Here is a 23,277-nt window from a genome sequence, read left to right as displayed (position 1 = left end):
CTATATGGAAGGAAGTGCCTTCATTGTAAATTTCACATACTCCCCCTAAGTGATTATTTAAATGTAGAGATTTTGCTTATCTTGAATTAAAACTTTAATTTTTAACCTAAAAATTAAAAAGGAATCTTTTCAGTCTAAAATGAACCTTTAGAAAGGAAATTTTGGAAGATCTTTTTATGTTAATCTTATAGAAGCTATATGTAGAATGTTTTTAAATAAAGTGACTCAAGACGTAAACAATAAAGAACTTAATTTTTTCATGGAGACAAAATCTTTAGGCTATAGACATTTAATCTCTAAGTGGATGGTATGTACTGAGAACAGATCCTTTTCTACCCCATCAGCCCAATGCCGACTGCATGGACGACTTGCCCACTGACTTCGAGGGCTCTCTGGGAGGTCCACCCACCAACCAGATCACAGGCGCAAGCGACACAACAGTGAATGAAAGCTCAGTCACTTTGGACCCTGCTGTCCGGACTGTGGGAGCCTTGCAGGTGGTCCAGGATACAGACCCCACCCCCCAGGAGGGAGAAGTCATCTTTACTACTAACAGTGAGTTCTGCCATACTTAAAGTGACATAGCCGGAAGGGCTGTTGCCTTGTAGGAATTGGATAAAAATACCTTTCCTCAAGAAGAAAAAAATATTGAATGAGTGCATCATTGCTAGGTTCATCTGTTATAACTGCCAGTTGTTAGAAGAACTGCCCTTCCTAGAGCCAGCAGGGCAGACAGCCCATGTGGTTGTGTGTGCCCATGCTCCAGCCTGCCCACACACTTGACACCAGGGCTCACACATCACAGCACTGCACACTCTCCATGTCCACTTCCCATGGTGCCTGAGGCACATAGGGTCATGGATCTGGAGCCTCTCAGACTGGAGGGCAGGTGAGGGGAGCAACTGCAAGGGGTGCTCAGCAGGACTGGGATAGGGCACAACCACACCCACTCACGTGCTCATGCATTGGAGTCCCCTGAGTGTGCATGCGACTGTATGAACTAGTCTGGACCACACGCAGGAGACTGCTTTCCTTGTTGCCGTAGGACGTGGATGTGAATAGCATCCCTTTAGATGGCCATATTTGCAAGAGACACTAAACCCCTGTGCACAGTGGCCCCGCATACTAAAATACCTTCTGGGTATTTTCCCCCATCTCCTACAGTGACAGTCACTAAATGCTGTTCTGTTTGATGGTAGTTTCCATAAAAATATTAAATTATGTATATTAGCATCAAGATTGAGGTAAACATCTAAAGGACCTACTATTCAGTCTAATATAAGAGATAAAAGCTTCAGGAGTTCTAAGAAAATCAGATGCAAATTAGCTCAGGTTTAAGGTTAAAAGAGTGAGTGGATATTGCAATTTTTAAACAAAGTGTATTTCTTTCTCTTGATAGAAGTAACCTATTCACTGTAGAAATTTGGAAATGTAGAAAAGCAGATTGAAGCATTTGGGGATATTGTCTTTGAAGTTGGTCTTTTTTTAACATATTTGGGATTTTATAAAATTTATGAAAGCATGCTAAAATGTAAAGATATGTATTTTTCTGATGAAAAAACTTCATTGTTGAAAAATTGAAAGAAAAAGGAAAGACTAAAAAAGAGTGAAAAAAATCACTGAGGGCTCTACTACTTGGAAACAATCACTCTTAACCTTTTGATTTATTTCCTGATCATCTTTTATTATATAGCTGAGATGATCCCATGGGATTTGAACATTGAATATTGTAACCATACCATTTTTACAGGACCTTGACAGAAGGTGACTTGAAGAGGAGTTTGGTGAGAAATATCTGCACATGCAAGGTTTACTAGTTTTTGATAAATAGGACCTTTACCTTGAGAAACTTGACTTTTACAGATGTAAAGATCTCAGTATTGAAATGTTGACCGTTAGGCATTTAAAAGCCATTAAAGATGGATTTTGATCCCTTTGTTTTGAAGGTTTAGACAGGTGCAGCCCAATATTAATATAATGCAAGTCATGCATGTAATTTAAATTTTTCTATGGCCACACTAAAACATTAAAAAATAAATGAAGTTCATTTTAATAATATTTTTTTACTTAACCCTGTATATCCAAAATATTTTACATTTTTTTGGTACTCAGTCTTCAGAATCTGGTGTGTATTTTATTTACACTTATAGCACATTTCAGAATGTTTTTAAATAAAGTGGCTCAAGAAGTAAACAGTAAAGAAATTAATTTTGTATTAAGACAAAATATTGTCTCCAATATTAAAACTATTGAGACAATATTTAAAACTATTAAGACAATATAAACTTATATTTATCTTCAAAATTAAAACTATTGAGACACTATAAAACTAATTTATCTAGCTACATTTGAAATGCTTAGTAATCACATACAGCTAGTTGCTACCATATTGGAGTGCATAGATCTAGAATCCTAGTACTTTAAATGACAGAGAACGTTAAAGGTCATTTGATTCTTACCAAAATATACTACTAATTTTTGTCATGAGAAAATTATGCCCCAGAGGACTAAATGTCTGACTCAGGTCAAAGAGTAAGTCCTCTTTTTGGTGTACCAAGTGGTCTCAAAATGTTTCCATTTATTGGACACCTTTGGTTACCATCACACAGATGGCCATAAGTGATCTTAGTGAAATATATTGGAAGGTCTGATAAAATTTTGCCAGCAGTTGAAAATCACGTAAGGCATGAGCATGCTTTTGAGAACAAAAATTTTTTAAAGGATCATTATCCTTGCAAAAGAATGACCATTTGATTTTCAAGAGAAGATATGTCATCTATCAGATTCCTTATTTTGAAGAGTGGCTACATACTTCATCCATTTTAGCAAAGCCAAGATGACAAATAAAAAAGCATTTTAATTTAATGTGGGTTAAATTACATCCAAAATAAAAAATATATAAATATATTGTGGGTTAAAATACTTCAAAAAATAGAAAAGTATGATCTATATCCATGTAATTTGTAATCCCTAAACTGTTTTTGCGTAAAATAGACTCAGAGTGTTTAGTTCATAGCGACCATTCTGTAGATGTTTATTGAATGACTTGAGGTAAACGTGTTCAATCTAAGCTTGAAATAGAGACCTTCTGTTCATAACAGAAGAAAAGAATGCCAGGCAATTTCGAAGGAAACTACTGGTAAAGATGGCATAAAGAAATAAGAGTGGTATGACAATACCTACAGTCAGAAGACTGATGGCATATATAAATATGGCTATCGGTTTCTTAGTATAGAAACTAAATTTGGCCGGGCGCGGTGGCTCAAGCCTGTAATCCCAGCACTTTGGGAGGCCGAGACGGGCGGATCACGAGGTCAGGAGATCGAGACCATCCTGGCTAACACAATGAAACCCCGTCTCCACTAAAAATACAAAAAAATTAGCCGGGCGTGGTGGCGGCGCCTGTAGTCCCAGTTACTCTGGAGGCTGAGGCAGGAGAATGGCGGGAACCCGGGAGGCGGAGCTTGCAGTGAGCTGAGATCCGGCCACTGCACTCCAGCCTGGGCGACAGAGCGAGACTCCGCCTCAAAAAAAAAAAAAAAAAAAAAAGAAACTAAATTTTCTCACGAAATATTTTCCCTAAACCATGTATTTCTGGTTAGTTTTATTTATTAGGATTTCTCAGAACTTTACAAATATGAACACTCTGGTTATTTGTTGATGGTTATACCATTAACTAAGTGGCTGTAATTCCGTAGGAGAAAAAGCCTCTGCTCTGCACAGATTTTTTTAATTGCCTAGTGACTTACTCAAATAAAGATTTAATGAATAAATGAACAAACACAAATGCATAACTAAATGAATCAAAAGATTCAAGTTTTCATCAACAGCATTGTACTCAACTCTAATGCTATTCAAAAAGCATGAGGAGATAGACATAAGTGTTGTCGGATATACAATATTGCTATAAATTGCAAATAAATAACCCAGTGGAGGTTGGACATGACTTTTCTTCAAATTATTCTTTCCCCTCCTCACATCTCCACAGACCCAGGAAATTACTAGAAAGGAAGAAATAGCAGCAGCTAACAAATACGTTGTACCTATTACGTACCAGGCACCCTTTTAAGCCTTTTTCATATATTAGCTCACCACAACCCTATGAGGTAAATAGTATTTTTATCTTCATCTTACTGATGCAGAAATGGAGGCATAGAGAGATTAATGTCACTGACCCAAGGTCATAAGTGACAGGTGGGGCTGGAACTCACTGGGCCACTGGCCCCAGAGCCCAGGCTTAGCGACGCTATGCTCAGAGACAGAACGGGCGGGGAAATTAACACAGTTACCTAGTCACTTCCCATTTAGTTTATTTGTTCAGTTCTTCTGTTTTTCTAAATCTCTTAAAAGATCAAAAATTTGTTTACTTCCTACTTATACTCTCATTCCAACCTCTATTCATTCTTTCCTGGCCCATGTGCAGTAGATCAAATGCATGTCAAAGTCATTTCAGCACTCATGGAGCAAAGATGTAGAACAGATTGCCTTCAGACTGAAAGTAGAAAAATCTAGCATTAAAGGATCATCTTCAGCTCCCAGGGAGAAAAAAAAATGAAAAACATTTGCAGAGCCAAGGAAATTCAAACTTGTTGCAAGTCTGACACTGGAAGAAAGATGTTTTCAAGTACATATTTTTAATGTTTCTGACATTTCCCCTTTTAAAACCTCACACGGCAGTCCTAGAACAGCGTTTCTCCTCCATCTTCATGTGAGTGGTCATTTGTATGAACGCCCACACGTCACTCACCAGTCTTTATCTGTAGGCCTGATCATGCCAAAAACACACTTTGCCTTTAACTTCTCAAGCTCAGGCTGCAGATTGTTGGATTTGCTTCCACAGGGGAAAACAGTTCCTTAGAACCAAAGGAAAACACAGTGAAACAGACAGCCCTGTATGTTTGGAGACTTAAGAGAGAAGCTAGAGAAAGACACAGAAAAGATGACTTTATTACACCTTCTTAAAAACGTTGAGTGCCACTCCACATCTTGGGGGGGTCTGAAACCTTCCTGTGATTTTTCAAGGAGGTTGTTGACATTGCCATTCATTTCTTTATTCCCCTTACTGAGTCACTACACAAGTCCTCTAGCACTGCCTGCAGATCGTTACCCACTTGGCCCTTCTTCCATCTCAGACTAGAGGGAACCAACTGTTGGCCCATGGAGGGTGGGAATGGCAGAATCAAGATATGGCACATCTGCCCATACATTCTGAAAAGCACTTGGCATGATGTGTCTGGCCAGGAGACCTGATCTTCAAACTTTCAGAAAGAAGCAGTACACATGAATTAATGTAAAGGCTAAAACTTGGCCAGTTGAAATGAAAAATGATATGGATTTCCTCTGGGAAATTTTCCTTTGCTAACTTCCCATCAACTCTGATCCTTGGGGAAAGAGGAGTGTATCTAACGTGTTGAACAGACAGTCATCCCTTGATACCCACAAGGAATTCATTCCATGATACCCCCTTTCCCCCAAAGATACCAAAATCTGAGGATGTTCAAGTTCCTTATATAAAATGGTATAATATTTGCATATCCTCCATACTTTTAAATCACCTCTTGATACTTATAATACCTAATATTATAGTTGTTCTAGCATATTGACTTTTATTTGTATTTTTTTGTTGTTGTATTATTTTTATTGTTCATTTTCCTTGAATATTTTTGAGCCATGGTGGGTGGTAGACCCAAGGCTCAGGCAGATGTGGGGGACCATTCAAAATGCATCTTTATTTTTGCTACATTGACACTTAAAATGTATTCAGTGGTTGTCAGAGTTCCTTGCCCCTGGATGAAAATTCTAGCAGGCCCAAGATTTTTCTGCTACTCTTGGGTAACTGATAGTTCTAAGAGTACCTTTAAATCCTAAGAGTCCCTGTAAGTTGCAAACACAGACCCCAAAAAATTTTTTTTTTCTGCTGGGCACTGTCCCTTGTATTTCCTACAACTTGGGACAGATGGGTCTCTCTTGCTTACTCATGAGCATCCTGCGCACCCAGGAGTCCATTTTCAGCCTCTGTCTCCTAATGTCTCCTCACCTCTCCAGGAGCTCCTTTTGGGTAGGGCCCACATTAACCCCATTCACCTCTAGGACACTGATACATCACCTGCCCTGACAGTCCTCTTGGAGGACAGCAGCAGTCTCCAGCCTTTGACCCCACGAAGGTCTTGGGCCTCCTCTCAAGGTTGCAGGCAGGAAGGAGACTGAGTTCACGAAAGTGTGAGACATTTTTGCTGAGTCCAAACTACAGGTAACATATTTCAAAATCTTGTTGAGGATTCCCTTGCAGCAATCCCTCACAGGCCTGGGATTGGAACATGCCCCTTCTCCACCCCTTTCACTAGAGGAGCAGGATTCAGCATGACATCGCTCTGTCCATTGACAATTTCTTTACCAATTACCCCATCTTCTTTTCCTCCTTTTCCATTTTTATTGCCTCAAAACGGGTGATGGGGTCAAGAATTACCGAACAGGTTCCCCTTTGTACATTTCATTGCACATCTGGCAATGGGGCACAGAGCAGAGTGATGGGTAGGGGAGGGAGAGTCTGTCTCCTGCTTCTTTGTTACTCACGTCACTTCAGTAGAAACTGAGGTAGAAAGAGTCCCATGAAAGTGCAAGAGAATTAACTCCTAAACGTCTTGATGGTTTTCAACTAAGGAGCACATTCTTAGCCACTATCTCTACTAAACTACAGGCCCTAAAATGGGTTAGCCTTTTTGGGGAAAAAAAAAATACATATATATGTATATATATTCGCATACATATATATATATGTGAATACTTTTCAAAATGCACTTACAAGACAAAATTGTTAAAGCACAGCTGAAGCTACAGCACAGAGAAAAGTGGTTTTCATGCCAGCTCTGACACCTACCACTGCAAAACACCCAGGAGCTTTCCAGGGACACATACTCCAACTCATCATGGGAAAAACTTCCAAAGAGTTCATTCAGAGGTTTGTGTTTAGTCTGCAAGGATTTGCTTTCTCTAATTTGGGGAACTCAATATAAACTTCTCTATGGGATTCATTGCTCCCAAAGATGCATTCTCTTAAAATAAGGCCAGAAATGACATTTATTCTTTATATTTTTTTAAGTTCCAAGTTTATTGAGGGACCAATTGATGAAGTATTTAGAACATCTCTATTCAAAACTTGTAAATGCCTGTAGACCTGCTCTGACCACAGCCCAAACAGCAAAACAAGAGAAAGAATGTGCATTCAGGACTTTTTCAGGGAACCTCTGTAAATCAAGACAACTGAGACAAAAAGGGAGGGTTGGCATAAATTTCACATTTCTGTTTCACATGTGCAGCTGCACATTGCTGCATTTGCTCAACAGCAATGTCCAGGTTTTATGTGACTACAGAATATACTGGTGCCCTCAGAAATAAACACATTTAAATCAACCATTCCAGTATTGATGAGGGAGTTGCAAGAGTGAGTAGCCATGTCCGCTTTTTTGATTTGCATTAAAGCCTGAAATGGCGAAGTCTCTGTTCTTGACTATGGATAAATATGCCAGCTGGAACCAACCAGGAGAATGATCTCCCTTGGTGCCTATAAGATTCACATTAGCCCTGGAAAGATGATTGCTTTGATTTGTGAGGACATTCCATTGTGGCAGGCAAGAGAATTAGCCAGCCATTTAAGATTTTAGGCCCCACTGTCATCTCCCCTTCAGGAAATAGTTAAGCCACAGTGACTACTTCTATATAAAACAAAGCATTTGCAGATTGTAACACTACTCCAGACAGTCATTTCCATGACTCTTAACGTGCCAGGTCCCTGGAGCAACATCACCCCCTTACTTCTGAGCCCTCTAGCTCACCAGCTCCATGGCAGCTTCACGAGAGACACAGCTGTTCCAAAAAGCAAAGATCTCTGCAATAAACAAATGCCTCCATCGTCAAGCTTTGCAGATGGCAACTCTCCAATCCATGATCCACAGGGTTTTGCACGATAACATTTCTCCTCCATTGAAAACACTTGCCAATCCAAGAAAGCCCACTGAAGGAGAGACTGCCAGGCCTTTCCTGTTTTGTGTGCCTTTACTTCGGACAGGGAGGGTTGAGGATCTGCAGATTCACAAACAGCCTGTAAGAGAATCAATCAATTTAGACCGTAGATATATTGCCACTTGGAGCATTCAGCCTGAGTATGACACAACCACTCACCCAGAAGAAACTTGTCTTCCTGAACTGAAGTAACTCAGCCAACAGATTAAATCCATTCATTCATTGCTAGGAGATTGTCTTATATGCCCTGAGTTACTCATTGATAGCACCATCTCCAATGGATTAATTCCTCACAATGGTGTCTTGCTTTTGACACGGCTCAGCAGCTGTTACCAGCATGAGCCGGGCAAAGGGCTTGGGGGACAGACCTGCAGTTTACCAGACAGTGACACACTGTGCATGGATCTCGGCAGTGAGGCAGCAGCTGATGGCAGGAAACACAACTGACAGGTCAGCACTTTTTTAGTGTCTGAAGAGGGTCTCGTGTAAATAAGATAACATTTCTGTTTGCATTTCTATTCTAAAGCAAATCATGGGGAAGTGCCATCATTCAGAGATTAAGAAAGCAGGAGCAGCTGAAAATGCCTCTTGGCTCACATAAGAACTGGCTTTGAAAATTCAGAGTCTGAGGGTTCTGTAAGTCAAAATATTTCCGAAGTGAAATTCAGTGGTTCAGAAGAAAGGAAAGTGTCACTATTAGAACATCATTGGAGCTACTTGAGGTAAACTGATATCACGGAAACACCACTAGCCAGAGGCAGGAAAATTGGGGTCTTAGTCCTGGTTTGGCCCCCAGTTAGCTGTGTGACCCTGAACAAGTCACTTACCCTTTCTGCATTTCTGTTAGGTGATTTCTAAGATCTTTTTCAGGCCCCTAGCGCCATGATTAAAGTTAGAACGCCTGTCTTAGCGCCTTTCCAAGTCTCACTAGAAAGGTTCAAGGTCTTGCATCCTCACTTACAAGCCCTTCTCGCCATCTTTCTCCTTCCGGCACCACTGAGCCAACCTAGCAAGGAACTGTGCCCTCAGCTTTCTCCCCGCGCCACATTCTTCAGACTAGTGAAGGTCATTGTGAGATCCAGCATCTGCCTATCTGCATTTCAGATGAATGGCTAAGAAGACAGCAGGTGGAGGAGGCTGGAACAGCAGCACAGTTGGCCTCCGTCCACAGCCGTAGCCTGGTCTCCTTCTGGGATTCCTATATGCAACAGACCCTGTCTCCAAACATCACAGTCCTCTGCTCCCAAAATGCTGTTAAGCAGTATTCACCTGGTTCTTATACAGACTTTAGTGTAAATTTTAACAATAATAGTTATGATAGCAGGTTATTTAAGCCAAAATGTTGTGTAGAAATAAATATTGAAAATTTAAATTTGATCTGAAAATTAAATTTAAAAAATAAGGAAAAAACAAAAAGGTCTGTTGACATGCCATCAAATAACGAATTCACTAGTTCAACACGTACTTTGCTTTAACGTCCCCTGCAAAAATGTGCTTTTTACTACAGTGAAAATTATGCCTTTGCATGGTATACTTGGCTTCAGAAAATGTGTACCAAATTGTAAAGGGCGTTGCCTTTTTACATGCTATATTTGCATTACACTAGCATATAGGTTCATTTTATAAGTTAGTGACTTTCATTTTTACAGTAAAATTACTTCCCAGTGCTCACGCTAATAACTTGTAGCTACCCTATATTTTTTCCATGCTATTGGCCTCCTTAGTGAAACAATCACCAACCCTGTTCATTCTGCTTTTTAAATATCTCTCCATGTGCCATTTCCCTCTGCCACTACTATAATTCACGCCCTTATCAGCTCTTATCTCCCTGTATCTGGTCCTACCATCCTCCAGTCTGTGCTCATCCTGCTTCCTGGGTAGTCATTTATAGAAACCTGTTTTTGTCAGTGTTTTGCTCCAAACATTTTTATTATCTATGGGTTACAATCTCCATCTGCCTAATCTAACAAAATCATTAAGCATTTGGCCTCTGCATCTTTCTCCCTGACTCTTCACCACTCCCATCTGGTTCTTTACACAGAAGCATTTTAAGCCACTTGTGGTTCCAGGTACACTGTCCTCCCATGCTTCTCTCTCCACCTGCCAAATCCTATATATCCTTCCAGCACATCTCATCTGCTGTATTCTCTGAGATATTTTCTCTGCTCCTCCAAGCAGAATCTGGTGTTTCTTTTACAATTATCTACTTTCAAATAGCTATCTCTGATACAATTTCTTGAGAAATCGCCCGTTATTCCCTTAAATGTATAGATCCTCAAAGGCTTGGACTGTGTGACTTTTTACCTTTATGTTCTAAAACCCAGCACAGTCTATGGCATACAGTTAGATTTAATAAACATTAGTTGGATGAGTAAATGAATATGTTGAATTTTAAGGGAAACCAACAACAGTAATGAAAGGTAAAGGAGAATGTATTGCAATGTATATTTATATTTTGGCTGCTAATGAAAATAATAAATATATTTTCCAATGATATTCAGGCTGGACCAAGGCACTAGCAAACAATTCTCTGTATAGCCAGTTTCTCTGGAATGATAGTGTGACCCTACCCCTGTGTGAAAGAGGAGCACAGTGTTAAATTGGTCCCCCATCACAAGAGGAGAGGGAGACTAATGCCTTGTAGAAATGGACTGACGATTTATTATTTATCGTTATTGATATTGTACTATGCAGCAGAAATGGAATTAAAAGCATCAGAGAGAGATGAAATAGCGGAAACAGCAGCAAAGGAAAATGTCACGGAGAAAGATTCTAACGTCTAACTGTGCATAAATTTCTGCAAATGCCCTGCTAATGTCGTAAAACCAAATGCCCAGAAACCACTGAAGACTTAAATGCAGCTTTTCATTTTTGTTTTATACCATCTACATGACCCTTACTATTTTATATTAACCCATGATAAATAAAGATGACCCTACTGTGAGATAATGTAGGTTTCAAAAAACTGCATAACTTGGGAGTCAGACAGATCTGGACTCAAATCTTGGTCTGGCCACTTACTTACTAGCTGTCACCAATTCACTTAATATCTCTGGGCCCCAGTTTCCTCTTCATGGAAATTGTCAAAATAGAACCTACCTCATAGGTTTGTTGTAAAGATTAAATGAATCAATATATATATAAAGTTCCTAGCTTGGTGCCTGACATTTAAGAAATTATAAATGTTACTTCTCTCCCCACCCCACACACCACCTCTTCATGAGAATGATATTGGTCAGACACATCATGGTATATATATTGATGAAATCAAAATTTCTAGATATAAAAATGTCTGCAGGGTATCTTTGTCAGTTTCCAAGATGTAGTGTCAAGGCCTGAGAGCTCTAGATTGTATCCTAAACCATCTGCTTGTGGGAATGAAAACTGACATCACCTTGCTCTTCTTCAGTTACCACGACTACTTTAGTTCCTGAGCAGGATGGCTTGCTTGCTTGTAGTTATTTCTCTTTTTCTCTAATTGATCATTTGAGTGTTACCAAGTTACTAGCTACAGTCTTTATGACCATGATCTCATATAAAAGTATGAGTGTCCTTACAGCCTTATTTCCAGAGAAACATCTGAGGTTATCAGCATCATCACTAGTCAGCCCATCAGTAAATCGGCAACCCGTTAGTGTCAATTCCTAGAAAGTTGTAATTATGCCCTTTCTACACATGACTCTGTATTGGTTATATTCAACAGACAGTGGCCCTGCCAGTAACCTTAGTGTTTTGAGCATAATGACCTGTAGACAACTGCTCTATGAATAAAGCAGCAATTTCAGATTTCTAGGTCTTCATGATCTTTTTGTGTTTATAAGTTGAACCTCAGGGGACAACTTGGAAGAAAATTTTGGAAATATCCACGCTATTAGGTTGGTGCAAAATAAATTGCAGTCATGGCAGAAACCGCAGTTTCTTTTGCACCAACCTAATCTCCAAGTTTGCAGCAAATGGGACACAGAGAGAGAGAGAGAGAGAGAGAGAGAGAGAAAACCTACTAAGATACCTTTTAAAATACAGAAATATCTAACTTAACTCCCTCACCAGTTTCTTCTGTGGTGATCCTCACTGCAAGTTTCTCCTCGCCTTTGGGGAAAATTTTTCAGGGAAAACTTCTGGAGAAAAGAAAATATATTGCAGCTCAAGTGATTTAACCAGACTCTCCTCCCCACATCTCTCCAGGACACAATTGTGGTTATCAGTTAGGACACCCTTCATTTTGTTTGGATAATTTGGAGCGTGCAAGGATGCTTAGAAGACAGTTCTTCCTCCTCGCTCCATAGGCTTCCCAAGGAGCACACACCAGGACACCAGGATAAGAGTCAAACCAGGTTCCTTGTGCACACACATACACATGCATACACTCATGCACACACATGCACACACACACCACCACCAATCTCCAGCCTTGGCTTATCATTCAGAATAACTGGATAGAGTTCGATGTAGAATTAGATGTCTAGAAATTTCCAGGATTATTCTAGGCAGAGGTATCAAACTGGTGCCACCTGTGACTCTGCCTGCCTACATATGAAATGTGTTTTGTCTTCAGAATGCTTCTGATAAAGTTCAGTGAGGAGCCCACATTTAAATTTGGCAAGGTTTTACATAGAAACCTGAATTTTTAATTTGGAAAAGCTGGAAGCTGCAGGAATCCTGGGCCACATTTCCTTATGGTGACACTTGGTTCAGCCTTTTTAAGGCAAAGCAAGTCCTCTGCAGTTCACTGCAGCCTTGCAATCCCAAATTTATGGACAGTTTCAGGGCAGCAGTACTTCTTTCACACACAGTGCTAAGATCAATGTTTTGAATGTTCCTATTAGATCTCATTTAAAAAAAAAAAAAAAACCCTATTAGTAGAATCACACTGATATCTAATGTTCGCAGCAGGGAGGAACAATTAGTAGATTTATAGACTAGAGTTCCATCAAAATTTTTTTGTCAAACAAATCACTCATTTCTCTAAATTAAGACGTATGCCTTAATCAGGGCTGTCAGCACAATAAAGTATTGGCTGCATTTAATACTCCTGCTGTGCACAAGAACAGTGGAATGAATTTTTAAAAGAAAAATAATACCGTAATAATACTGCCACTGTTATTTAAATAAGGAGTTAATTAGAAAATAGGATTTAGAAATCAAAGTTTAAGCAGGAACTCAATGGATTAAAAAGCGTATCTTCCTTGTTAAAAAACTGAGATAAAATATGTGTAGTTGGATACATAAATACTTGCATACACAAGCACATACATGCATGCATATGTGGAAGCATGTGTGCCTGTGCACATCTGTATACCAAGTGTGCCCATGCACCTATGTAGGAAAATAAACCTACAACATGTTCATATATGCATAGCATATGTGTCAGACATTTGTACCTAAAGCAGTACTTTGACACACATGCACATCTGTGCTTTTATCTAGCATAAATGCATGCCTGCACATATACATACATGTTACTCAGTACCATCAACTTTATGTCATAGTAGCTAGCCATGTCTCAGCAGGGATCATAGAAATTTCTGGTCATGGGTCTCCTGATTACTCCTAGAAATGAAACTGTAGTTGCAGCTTACCTCATAAGAGAGAGAACTCAAAAAAAAAAAAAAAAATGTGTGCATCATTTTTTTTCTTAAGTGAACCTAAGGCTCTCTAATATCTGGAAAAATTTAAATATGCCTCTACAAGTAAGGCAGTTCCTAATTTTAGGAGTAGTATATTCCTAGCATCCAAGCCCTATGATAGAACAACACCTTTGGGGCCAAATAAAATTGTATGTGTCCATCCACACTGAGTGGTAGTAGTCTCTTCATCTGGTGGGGCATCAAGGAACACGATCAGATGCTAAAGGCACTATAAGTAAAGTGTAGGTCTTTGTTAGACAGCAGAGAGAGGTGTTGAAATTCCCCATCCCTCATTTATGTCCCTGAAAATAATGTACGTTCTTGGTAGTAAAGCTAGGTCAAGGCCCAGCCCTGCCATCTGCTATCTGTGTAACTTTGGACAAATGGCTCAACCTCTCTGTACTTCTAGTTCCTCATCTGTAAAATGGAGGTAATTTAGAGAATACCTACCTCATAGGATTAAATGTAATGCAATAATCCTTAGAAAAGTACCTGGTCCATAATAAGCATTCAAAAAAAATGTTACTATATAGAAGAGAAGGTGAAGGGGCTCACACACTATTAAACTTTGTGCTAAGAATGTTACAGAGAGCTTTACATATTTTAGCCTTTTCAATTATCACTCTTTTATATCTAAGAAACTGAATTAGAGAGCAGTCTAGGAACCACGTCAGAGGTCACACATGGGGTAAATGGTAGAGCTGGAGTGAAAATTCTTGCACTCTCATCGAAGTCCAGATTCTTTCTCTAGTTTCTCAAACCAGTTTCTAGCTATGGTCTGAACACCCACCTGGGCTGTAGTTGGAGTGCAGATCCATAGGCCCCTCCCCAGATCTACTCAATCACAGTTTCTAGGGGTAGGCTGAGAATTGTCACTTCTATCAGGCTTCCTGAGTAATTCGTTCTAAAGCCAGAGTTTCAAAACGTCTGCCCAGCAACCCCAGAGTGCCTGCGCGAGGAAAGCAGAACCCAAGACAACGCACACATTATAACTGGTATCTTATCCCTACAGCTCCTTGACATTTTCTCTATATCCACCCTGATATTAATTGTATGCAGGGGTACTGGAGTTAGAACATTCTCTTCAGTCAAACTAACTTTACCTATTTCTTGTTTACTCTGCTTTGGGAATTTCCCCCACTGAACACTTGAGTACAATTGTATGTGCTTGATCCTTGGAGGATCGTTCTTAATAGACCCATGCTATATATTGATACATGCAGTAAAGATAACTACTGGATCCTTACAGCACTGGTCCAAATCCCAAAATACATTTATAGAAAATACAAGTAGGTTTTTACTTAGTCATGCCTTACTTGTGATCTTGATGGAGGTTTAATACTAGCAGCCAACATTGCTATCTGGGCAGAAGGCTGCTGCCTTTTGATTGTTATAATAATGGCTCCTTTGCTCATGAAACACCCCCGACCTGATGTGTGACCTACGCACTGTGGTGCAGGCATTCTCTTACAGTTTTAGCATAAGCCATAATTCTAGAATCATCTACTAGAAAAAGGAAGTGCTTCCTGTAGAAAAAAAATTCTTTAAAAATCTTAGATACTAAAATAAGTCCTTGAACAAGCAGATCAAAAGACAAGTTTTGAAAGAATTACCATTGGTTTTCTCAGATGCATAATTTTACTGAGGGAAGAATTATTTGGTGTCATAAAATTAACTACTATAAGAAAAAGGATAAGGCAACAAGGTTACATTTTATAGTTTATTTGGGTGCATTGCAGCTAAGATCTGCAGCACAGAACTAAGAGTTGGTAACTGCTAAGCAGAATGATCTGCCACCAAAGTTAAAAGTATAGACAATGTATTCTGGGAGCTGATAATTGGCAGGAGGTAAGAATGGTAGGGACTCCATTTTTCTTTGTTTTTATTTTCCTATCTTGAGGAACGATTACAGTTATGGAACATATGGAACCATAGCTTTGCTCTTATAATGTATATAGGCTACTTTCCTACAGAGACATATGTTTTTTGCTTCCAAGGCATATTGTGGGGACTTTGACTTACATTGATGCTTGGCTGTGCTTGTAATATGCCCATTTTCTACTTCCAGGGCTGTCTCAGTGCCTAAATATTCACCTTCTCCTTAGAGAAACCCTCTCTCTGAAAACACAACTATAAAATTGAAAAATATATCACTTCTGATGCAGGAATTCCCATCAAAGTTTCGAGGGAAAAATATTCAAACAGTCTCAGAAATCCCAGTCAGCTCTCATGCTACCTGTGCCCCCTGACCCTCTCCAGGAGATTTTTCTCTTAAAGGGAGTGGGAGGAAACCAAAAGCGACCTGGAATTTAGTCTCTAGTGGGTTAATGAAAAGGATCTACAAAGGTAATGTTCTCAAGGACCCTCACTTTTTTATGCCAGGCTTGCAGATTCCGGGGGTGAGAAAGAGTCTGCTCTCCCTGGGAGTTCCCTGAATTGAAGATGCTCCCTTGGTATCCATGGAGACTCAGGCAGCTCAGCCCCAGATGAGCAAGTAATATGTGACTTGGAGATTTATGGATTTGTTCACTCTGCACCATACTTACCATTATTGACAAGGCATCTACATTACAGGAAACTGTCGACATAGTCTCAGGCAGCTTTCTTCATGGCAAAATAATATAAAATATTTGCAGGCTGGACAAAAAAGCATTGAAGATCTATTCAGCACCTACTATTTAGGACATGAGCCACGTTTGTGGCTACAGATTTTTTAAGAATACAAGTTCAAAATGTGCATTGATTGTGTGCTACTGGGAAGCACTGGCAAAATCATAAAGCAGGCACCAATTAAAGGAAGGGACCCAGGAGCTCTATCATGGACAAATATTTAGGGTTATTTGTCCTAAATATTTATGGAGTTTAAAAAGTGGGGGATGGGGCTCATTGTAAACATCAGTAATCATCCCAGAAAGCAGCAGCATGATCCTTTAAAAAGAAGTAAAAATTCAGAAACTTCATGGGCCACATGTTAAAATGACTTTCTGTTGTGGAAAGGTCACAGAATATATTAACAATAACTAGGGAGAGAAGACATTATAAAACACTCTGAAGACACCTAGAGGACCTCATCAGAACTTAATCTGGAAGTCTGTTTCATTAATTAAACACAGTTATTTTACCAAAAGATGTTGGTGATTTAGCATAAGATTTATTAATGCCAATTCTGAGCTAGGATGACATTGCCCCTCCTCTGAAGGAATTTAGGTTTGAACAGATGTAAAACAGATGTGTACAAAATAGCAGTTACTTTGCCAAGTGCTCTTAAGAACAGATCTCATTTGCCAGATCTGCTAAAAGCTTTGTCTACATAAGGGATTTGCATCGCTTTCCTGAGTTTAGAAAGAGACAGAGAAAGGAATCATCACTCTTCAGCTTGTGGAGGAAATACTAAAACCTTAACCCCCATGTTAAATTCCAGGAACTCTCTATGGACTTGTTGAGGGAATTTGGCCTTTTGTACATATATTGAAGAATATTAGGATGAAGGGCCTCTGTCTTAGATTTTGCATTCCTAATACTAGAAAATTACTAGTTTTTAAGTTTTAAAATTTTAAGAATTTTCCTAATTCTGTGTTTATTATGTGCATGTTCAGCCACTCATGATAATCCAAATCTAAACGATACCTTTTCAGTTCTTCTCACATCTTCATTTTTAAGCTTCACAAGTCCACTGCCAGAACAACTGGCTTATTCACACCCCCACCACTGCCCACTTCAGGGACAATTCCACACAGGTGGCCCCTTTTCTTAGGGAGGTTCTAAAAGAGAAACAAGGAAACAGAAAATGATCTTAAAAGGTACCTAGTAAGGTGGAGTTGGAAACAGCAGGAATGAGATTCCTGGCCCACAATCAATGGATTGCTTGAGCTCGCTGCTCAGTCTAGGTCTTGTTTCTCTTCGCCTGCTCTATGGTTTTGCCTTGATTCCTTAGCATGATGTACTCCACATAGGATTGATATCAAAAGAGCATGAGTCCCCTTCCCCAGTGTTTTATCCTTTCAAAAAATCAACATGATGTCTTCAGATTTTCCCATTTCTTTATTCAGTACATTCAAGTGATAACTTTTGCATTTCTTTTATATCTATAGCATTAGAGACGGAGTCTTGCAAAATAAGCCCCTCACCCCTGAGAAATTCCAGTCTGCTCTAGTTAGGAGAAAAAACATCCATGGGCGGAATATTTAAATAATGAAATAAGACAGTGCTGTTAATCACATGTCTGGAATATTGTGAATAAAAGTGTTCTTTGGAGAAAGGCCGGGGGGTGGTCACGGTGGCAGGACTACCCTCAGACCTTTTTTTTATTTTAAGAAATGGATCTCACTCCATCTCCCAGGCTGGATTGCAGTGGTGCAATCATGGCTCACTGCAGACTCAATCTTTTGGCTCAAGCAATTCTCTTACCTCAACCTCCTGAGTAGCTGAGACTACAGGTACACACCACCACACTCAGCTAATTTTTTAACTTATTATTTTTTAGAGGGGGGGGTCTCACTATGTTGCCCAGGCTGGTCCCAAACTCCTGGCCTCAAGCGATCCTCCTGCTTGGGCCTCCCAAAGTGCTGGGATTACAGGCATGAGCCACACTACACCAGCCTCCACAGACCTTTTACTCTAGGGTACATTTTGGCTACATCCCTCCCGAGGGAGAAGGAACCTGGGAGGCCAAGAAGTCGCCCAGACTCCCTAACCCACTTTCTGGAGACAGAGTTAGCAGGATACAAAATTGCCATTGTATGGAAGGCTGAATTGGCCACACCTTTCCCTTTGAGTTTTTAACAAAAGTCTTTTTCAAACCCGATATTTGTGTACAGTTCAAATGTAATAAAGAGATCAACTTAAACTGCACAGGCTGGTGAAGTATAGGTCCTTCCCCTCCCTTGTTGTTGCATCACTGTAAGCAGAGGCCTTTGGCAGAATTAATTTTAGCCATCAGATGCTTGTTTTGTTTTAGCTTTTCAGGAAACAAAGGTCAGATTAGCAAAGGAAATATAGATCTAATTAGTAAAGTAAATGAGGGGTTCAACAGCTTCAACAGATTCATTACACTATTAATTAGTCATCTGCTTTTGTACATTGCTATATAGGTGTCCCTCCATCCAACTGCATATCAAAAATATTCAGGAAAAAAAAATCTCAATCCAACAGTAGAAAATAGTACAAATAAAATATACAGTACAATAACTATTTAGGTAGCGTTTACATTATATTAGGTGCTATAAGTAATCTAGAGATGATTTAAAGCAGCAGTTCCCAACGTTTTTGGCAACAGGGACCAGTTGCTTGGAAGAGAATTTTTCCACAAGAGAGGTGGTGGGGGGTGGGGCAGTGGTGCTTTCAGGATGAAATTGTTCCACCTCATCAGGCATTAGTTAGATTCTCACAAGGAATGCACAGCCTAGATCCCTCACATGCACAGTTCACAATAGAGTTCCTGCTCCTATGAGAATCAAATGCGCTGCTGATCTGACAGGAGGCAGAGTTCAGGCAGTAATGCTCGCTCACCCTCCGCCCACCTCCTGTGCAGCCCAGTTCCTAACAGACCATGGACCGGTACCAGTCGGGGGCCCAGGTTTAAAGTATATGAAAGGATGTGCATAGATTATATACAGATACTACACCATTTTATATAAGGGACTTGGGCATCCTCAGATTTTGATAGGGGGGCAGTGTCCTGGTACCAATCCCCCACGAATACTGGGTACTGAAGGACAACTATGCTAACTGCTAATGGAGGGGAAGGAATGGAGGGGTTTGGAAAGAACCGTCTCAGCTGGGCTTGTTGCAGTTATTATTTTCAACTTTGTCATCACCACCATCATTTTCCACCACGGTCCAGCCTTCCCAGTTCCTCCCACAGTGGTCCTTGGGGTGCTCTGTGGACTTGTATGACTTAATGGAGCACTGTGAAACCTACTGGAGCAAGAACAGAAGAGCTAGGTTCAAGTCCTAGTTCTGCCACTTACTACTGGCTCTTTCTGAGACTTTGAGAGAGCAGTAGCCTTTCTGAAAGTCAGGTAGCCTGCTGTAAAACGGACTCAAATATGGCAAGAACACTGGAAACTAAATCAAATATAATGGATGGTGATGATGGTGATAAAATTATAATAACCACTGTTATAAAAATAAAAGTGTGTTAGAACAATTCTTGGCCAAATCTATCATTTTCTACCAGTGCTATTCCCACCCACTCATCCCACCTTCATTGCCACCTGCCATGAGCATGGAATATAATAATAGGTGCAGACAGGTGACTAGCTATTATTATAGTTAACCTTTAGTGAGATCAGTGATTTAAAATGGTACTTTACACCTCTTCATTTCTCTTATTAATTTGACATTTATTTTCTGGAAAGCCAAAACAAGTGGTAGCATCTGGAAGCTGCATTAAACTCCTCAAAAGGTCCCTTCTGAGGAGAAGCAAGTGATTTTGTATTCTTAGACCTGAAAACAAGGAAGGGAAAAGGAAACTAACATTTTTTTTGAGAACTTGCTAAAAGATACATCTTATTAGTCTATCAGGCTGCTATCATCAAGTAACAGAGACCTGGTGGCTTAAAGAACAGACATTTATTTCTCACAGTTCGGGAGGCTGGGAAGTCCAAGATCAGGATGCCTGCATGGTTGACTTCTACTGAGATACCTCTTCTAGCTTGAAGATGGCTGCTGTCTCTCTGTGTCCTCACGTGGTGGGATGAGAGAGTGAACTCCAGTCTTTTTCTTATAAGAACACTAATCCTATCATGGGCACCCCAACTTCATAACCACATCTAAACCTAATTACCTCCCCAAACCCCCACTTTCTAATATCATTATATTGGGGTTTAAGCTTTCAACATATGAATTTTGGGGAACAGAAACATTAGCACGTAACACATGTACAGGGAAAAGTTGTTATAATAGTGAAAAAATATTGTAAGTAACCTAAAGGTCTCTCTATTGGGGAAAGGACAAATAAAATGTAGCATATTCTTAGATGGACTAGTTTTTTTTTTATAGCAGTTAACAAGAAATTAAATACATAATGTAATTAAATCTGAAAACAAGGAAAAATAAGTAAATTGCAGGATAACACAAATAGCAAGCTTTCTTTCATATAAAAAATGCTAACACAAAACATAACTTGTACATTGATTTTTTTTTGTTACCTGCACACATACACACACACTGATTTGCATGAAAGATACTGTAAGAATTCATATCCAATCAGAGTGGTGGTTGCTATGTTGGGGTTATAAAACTAATGGTGAGGCACAAAAGGAGCTAATATGGGGGGTTTTATTTGTTTTTTGTTTTGCTTTAATTAAAAAGACAGCCTTCAATGAAACATCATTCATTCAATAAAAATTTATTCAGAGCCTAGTATAATTCAGATCCTCCTTTCTATGCTGGGGAATCTTGGGGCAATGCAAGCAGTTCCTGACTTCATGGAGATTACATCCTATTGAACAAGATAAGAAATATAGAATATAATGTCAGGATTCAATTATCAAAAATAAAATCAAAATGAGGCCAAGTAAGGAGAGAGTGACCAGGGACTACTAATTAGGGCAGGCATTCAAGGAGGGCTTATCTGAGAAAGTGACATTGAACAGGGACTTGAATATCATTAAGCATTGACACTTAGTGATGGAGACACTGCAGTTTGGTTTACTATATTATTTCCTGTACTTTTGTAGCATTTTAAAACATCTCTTTCCCCCCACAAAAAAAAAAAAAAAAAAAAAAAAAAATCCGCTTCAGAGTAGCATGAGATTTTTAAAGAGGTACCAAACCCAGATGAAGCATTTAGGGATTGCAAACTTTTGAATCAATGATTGGGGTTAGGAGGAATGTGTATAGAAAAACATCACATAAAGTAATGACTTGGTTTTATAAGTGGGAAACAAAAATGCAAATTATTTTTTAAAATACCAACTCCAAAGTTCAACAAAATCTTCCTCATAGGTAAGGATTCAGGAAAAATTACAGTACTTCTAAAGGTGTGAGAATAGAGGTGTCAAACCTTCACAGGGAGGGATAAGCTTTTTAATTTTATCAAAAGGGAATGTGACTTTTTTCAAAAGAAGTTTGAGAATCTGCTCCAGAAGGGAAAATACATAGTTTAAATGAATTGTTTAATTAAGCCAGGCATGGTGGCTCATGTCTGTAATCCCAGCACTTCAGGAGGCTGAGGCAGGAGGACTGCTTGAGCCCAGGAGTTTGAGACCACCCTGGGCAACACAGCAAGACCCGGTCTGTAATTTTTTTATTTTAAAAAAAAAACTGTTTAAGGAGTTAGAAGACCTAATCTCAGCACTGACATAATAAGTATTATCCCATTCAGGGACCAGTATGTGATGCTGGGTTTCTTACCTGCCTTCTTAGTATGAAGTGAATGGGATGGGTTAATATAACCATGAACAACTAAACAGCTTCAACTGTATCATGATCACCAACAGCCTACTTTTTATTAAGGATTTCTTTGAGCCAGAAACAGGGCTAAATGCTTTATATTCATTATCTTATTTGGTTGAGAGAATGATTGATTAAATAATCTCTAAGTCTCTTTCAGCTTTATCAGCCTAGTAAGGAAACAAGAAGAAAGCATAAAAGACTACATGAGCTGTGGTTTCCATCCCCAGGGGCAAAACGGAAGACAAATGTCGGGCTCAGCTCAGTCCGCCTTATTCCCTTTGCCCTTTCATGTATCCTTACCTTGTTGAGCAGCTTACCTCATTTGTATCTCCTTTATTTTCACCTTAAACTCATAGCAAGGAATTCTTGTTGTAAGAACAAATATTGATTACAAATTCTGTTTTTTGTTCTAAACAGAAAGAGCTGAAAATTATGTTCTGTGAGCCAGAGGAATGGGTAGGGTTATGGTCTCACAACATGCATGACTGGACCATTGCTCTTGTTACTATGTGCTTTAGATAAAACCCATTAGATTGTCGGGGAAGGCATGTAAACACACCCGTCTAGGTGAATTTCAGAAATTTATTGTTGGGACATCAACCCAGGCTCTGGGTCAAAACATCAAGCCTCTTTTCTGTAGCTAAGAGTGAGTCTGTCACCTTTTGAGAGCTTATTCATGCCTCCACTTTGAGCCCTCCCCTCCTGCCCATCCCCCAACATACCAGTTATGACCTGCTTTCAAACCAACCAAAGGTGAATTATGCAATATTTATTGGAAGACGAGGCAACCAGAGATTCTTCTAAACAAATTACTTACAATTCTTAAGGTTTTTAATCAGGCTTCTTCAGGTGCTTTCTGGAGAAACAGATGTCAGGATGGTCAGAAATGATAAAAACCCTAAATAGACTGGAAGTCAAACAGGTTGATGTAAAATGAAGCCAGCATGATAAGAGCCAAGCGTGCTCATGTCAGTGTTTGGCCTCCAGTTATCATTGAGCTGTTTACCTTATAATGTGTTTATGCTCTTCCTGAGGAATATATATTTAGGCACATTCTCTATTTAAAATGCTTCTTTCTTTTTGAAAATGCAGGTGTAAGAGAGTATGTTTCTATTTCTGCTTTCCTCTTCCCAACCCCTCCCAGAGCAAAGTAAAGGATTCCCTACTTTGCTGTGTTCTGCAGCTTGACCTTTAAATCAGACTTTGTGTTTCCATCAGAGCCCTGTTCTCT

General features: G+C 39.5%; 1 protein-coding gene and 1 long non-coding RNA gene across 2 annotated transcripts in view; one reads left to right on the top strand and one right to left on the bottom strand.

Annotated features, from left to right (window-relative positions):
• The window catches only part of RNF150 (ring finger protein 150), a 281,038-nt gene that overhangs the window by 227,004 nt on the left and 30,757 nt on the right, over positions 1-23,277 (top strand). The window contains exon 6 of the mRNA XM_002804206.4: positions 345-555. Within this exon, the coding sequence (XP_002804252.1) occupies positions 345-555 (211 nt within the window). The remainder of the gene's footprint in view (positions 1-344; positions 556-23,277) is intronic.
• LOC144340844 (uncharacterized) lies at positions 16,192-22,957 on the bottom strand. The gene is made up of 3 exons (XR_013417310.1): positions 22,864-22,957; positions 17,274-17,407; positions 16,192-16,283 (listed from the first exon to the last, which is right to left on the bottom strand). It is a non-coding gene; the product is annotated as an uncharacterized LOC144340844 (long non-coding RNA).

This window comes from Macaca mulatta, chromosome 5 (genome assembly GCF_049350105.2).
Source record: "Macaca mulatta isolate MMU2019108-1 chromosome 5, T2T-MMU8v2.0, whole genome shotgun sequence".
In the NCBI taxonomy this organism is placed as follows: domain Eukaryota; kingdom Metazoa; phylum Chordata; class Mammalia; order Primates; family Cercopithecidae; genus Macaca; species Macaca mulatta.
The sequence above is the reverse complement of the archived record's forward strand: the minus strand, read 5'-3'. Positions and strand labels throughout refer to the sequence as shown.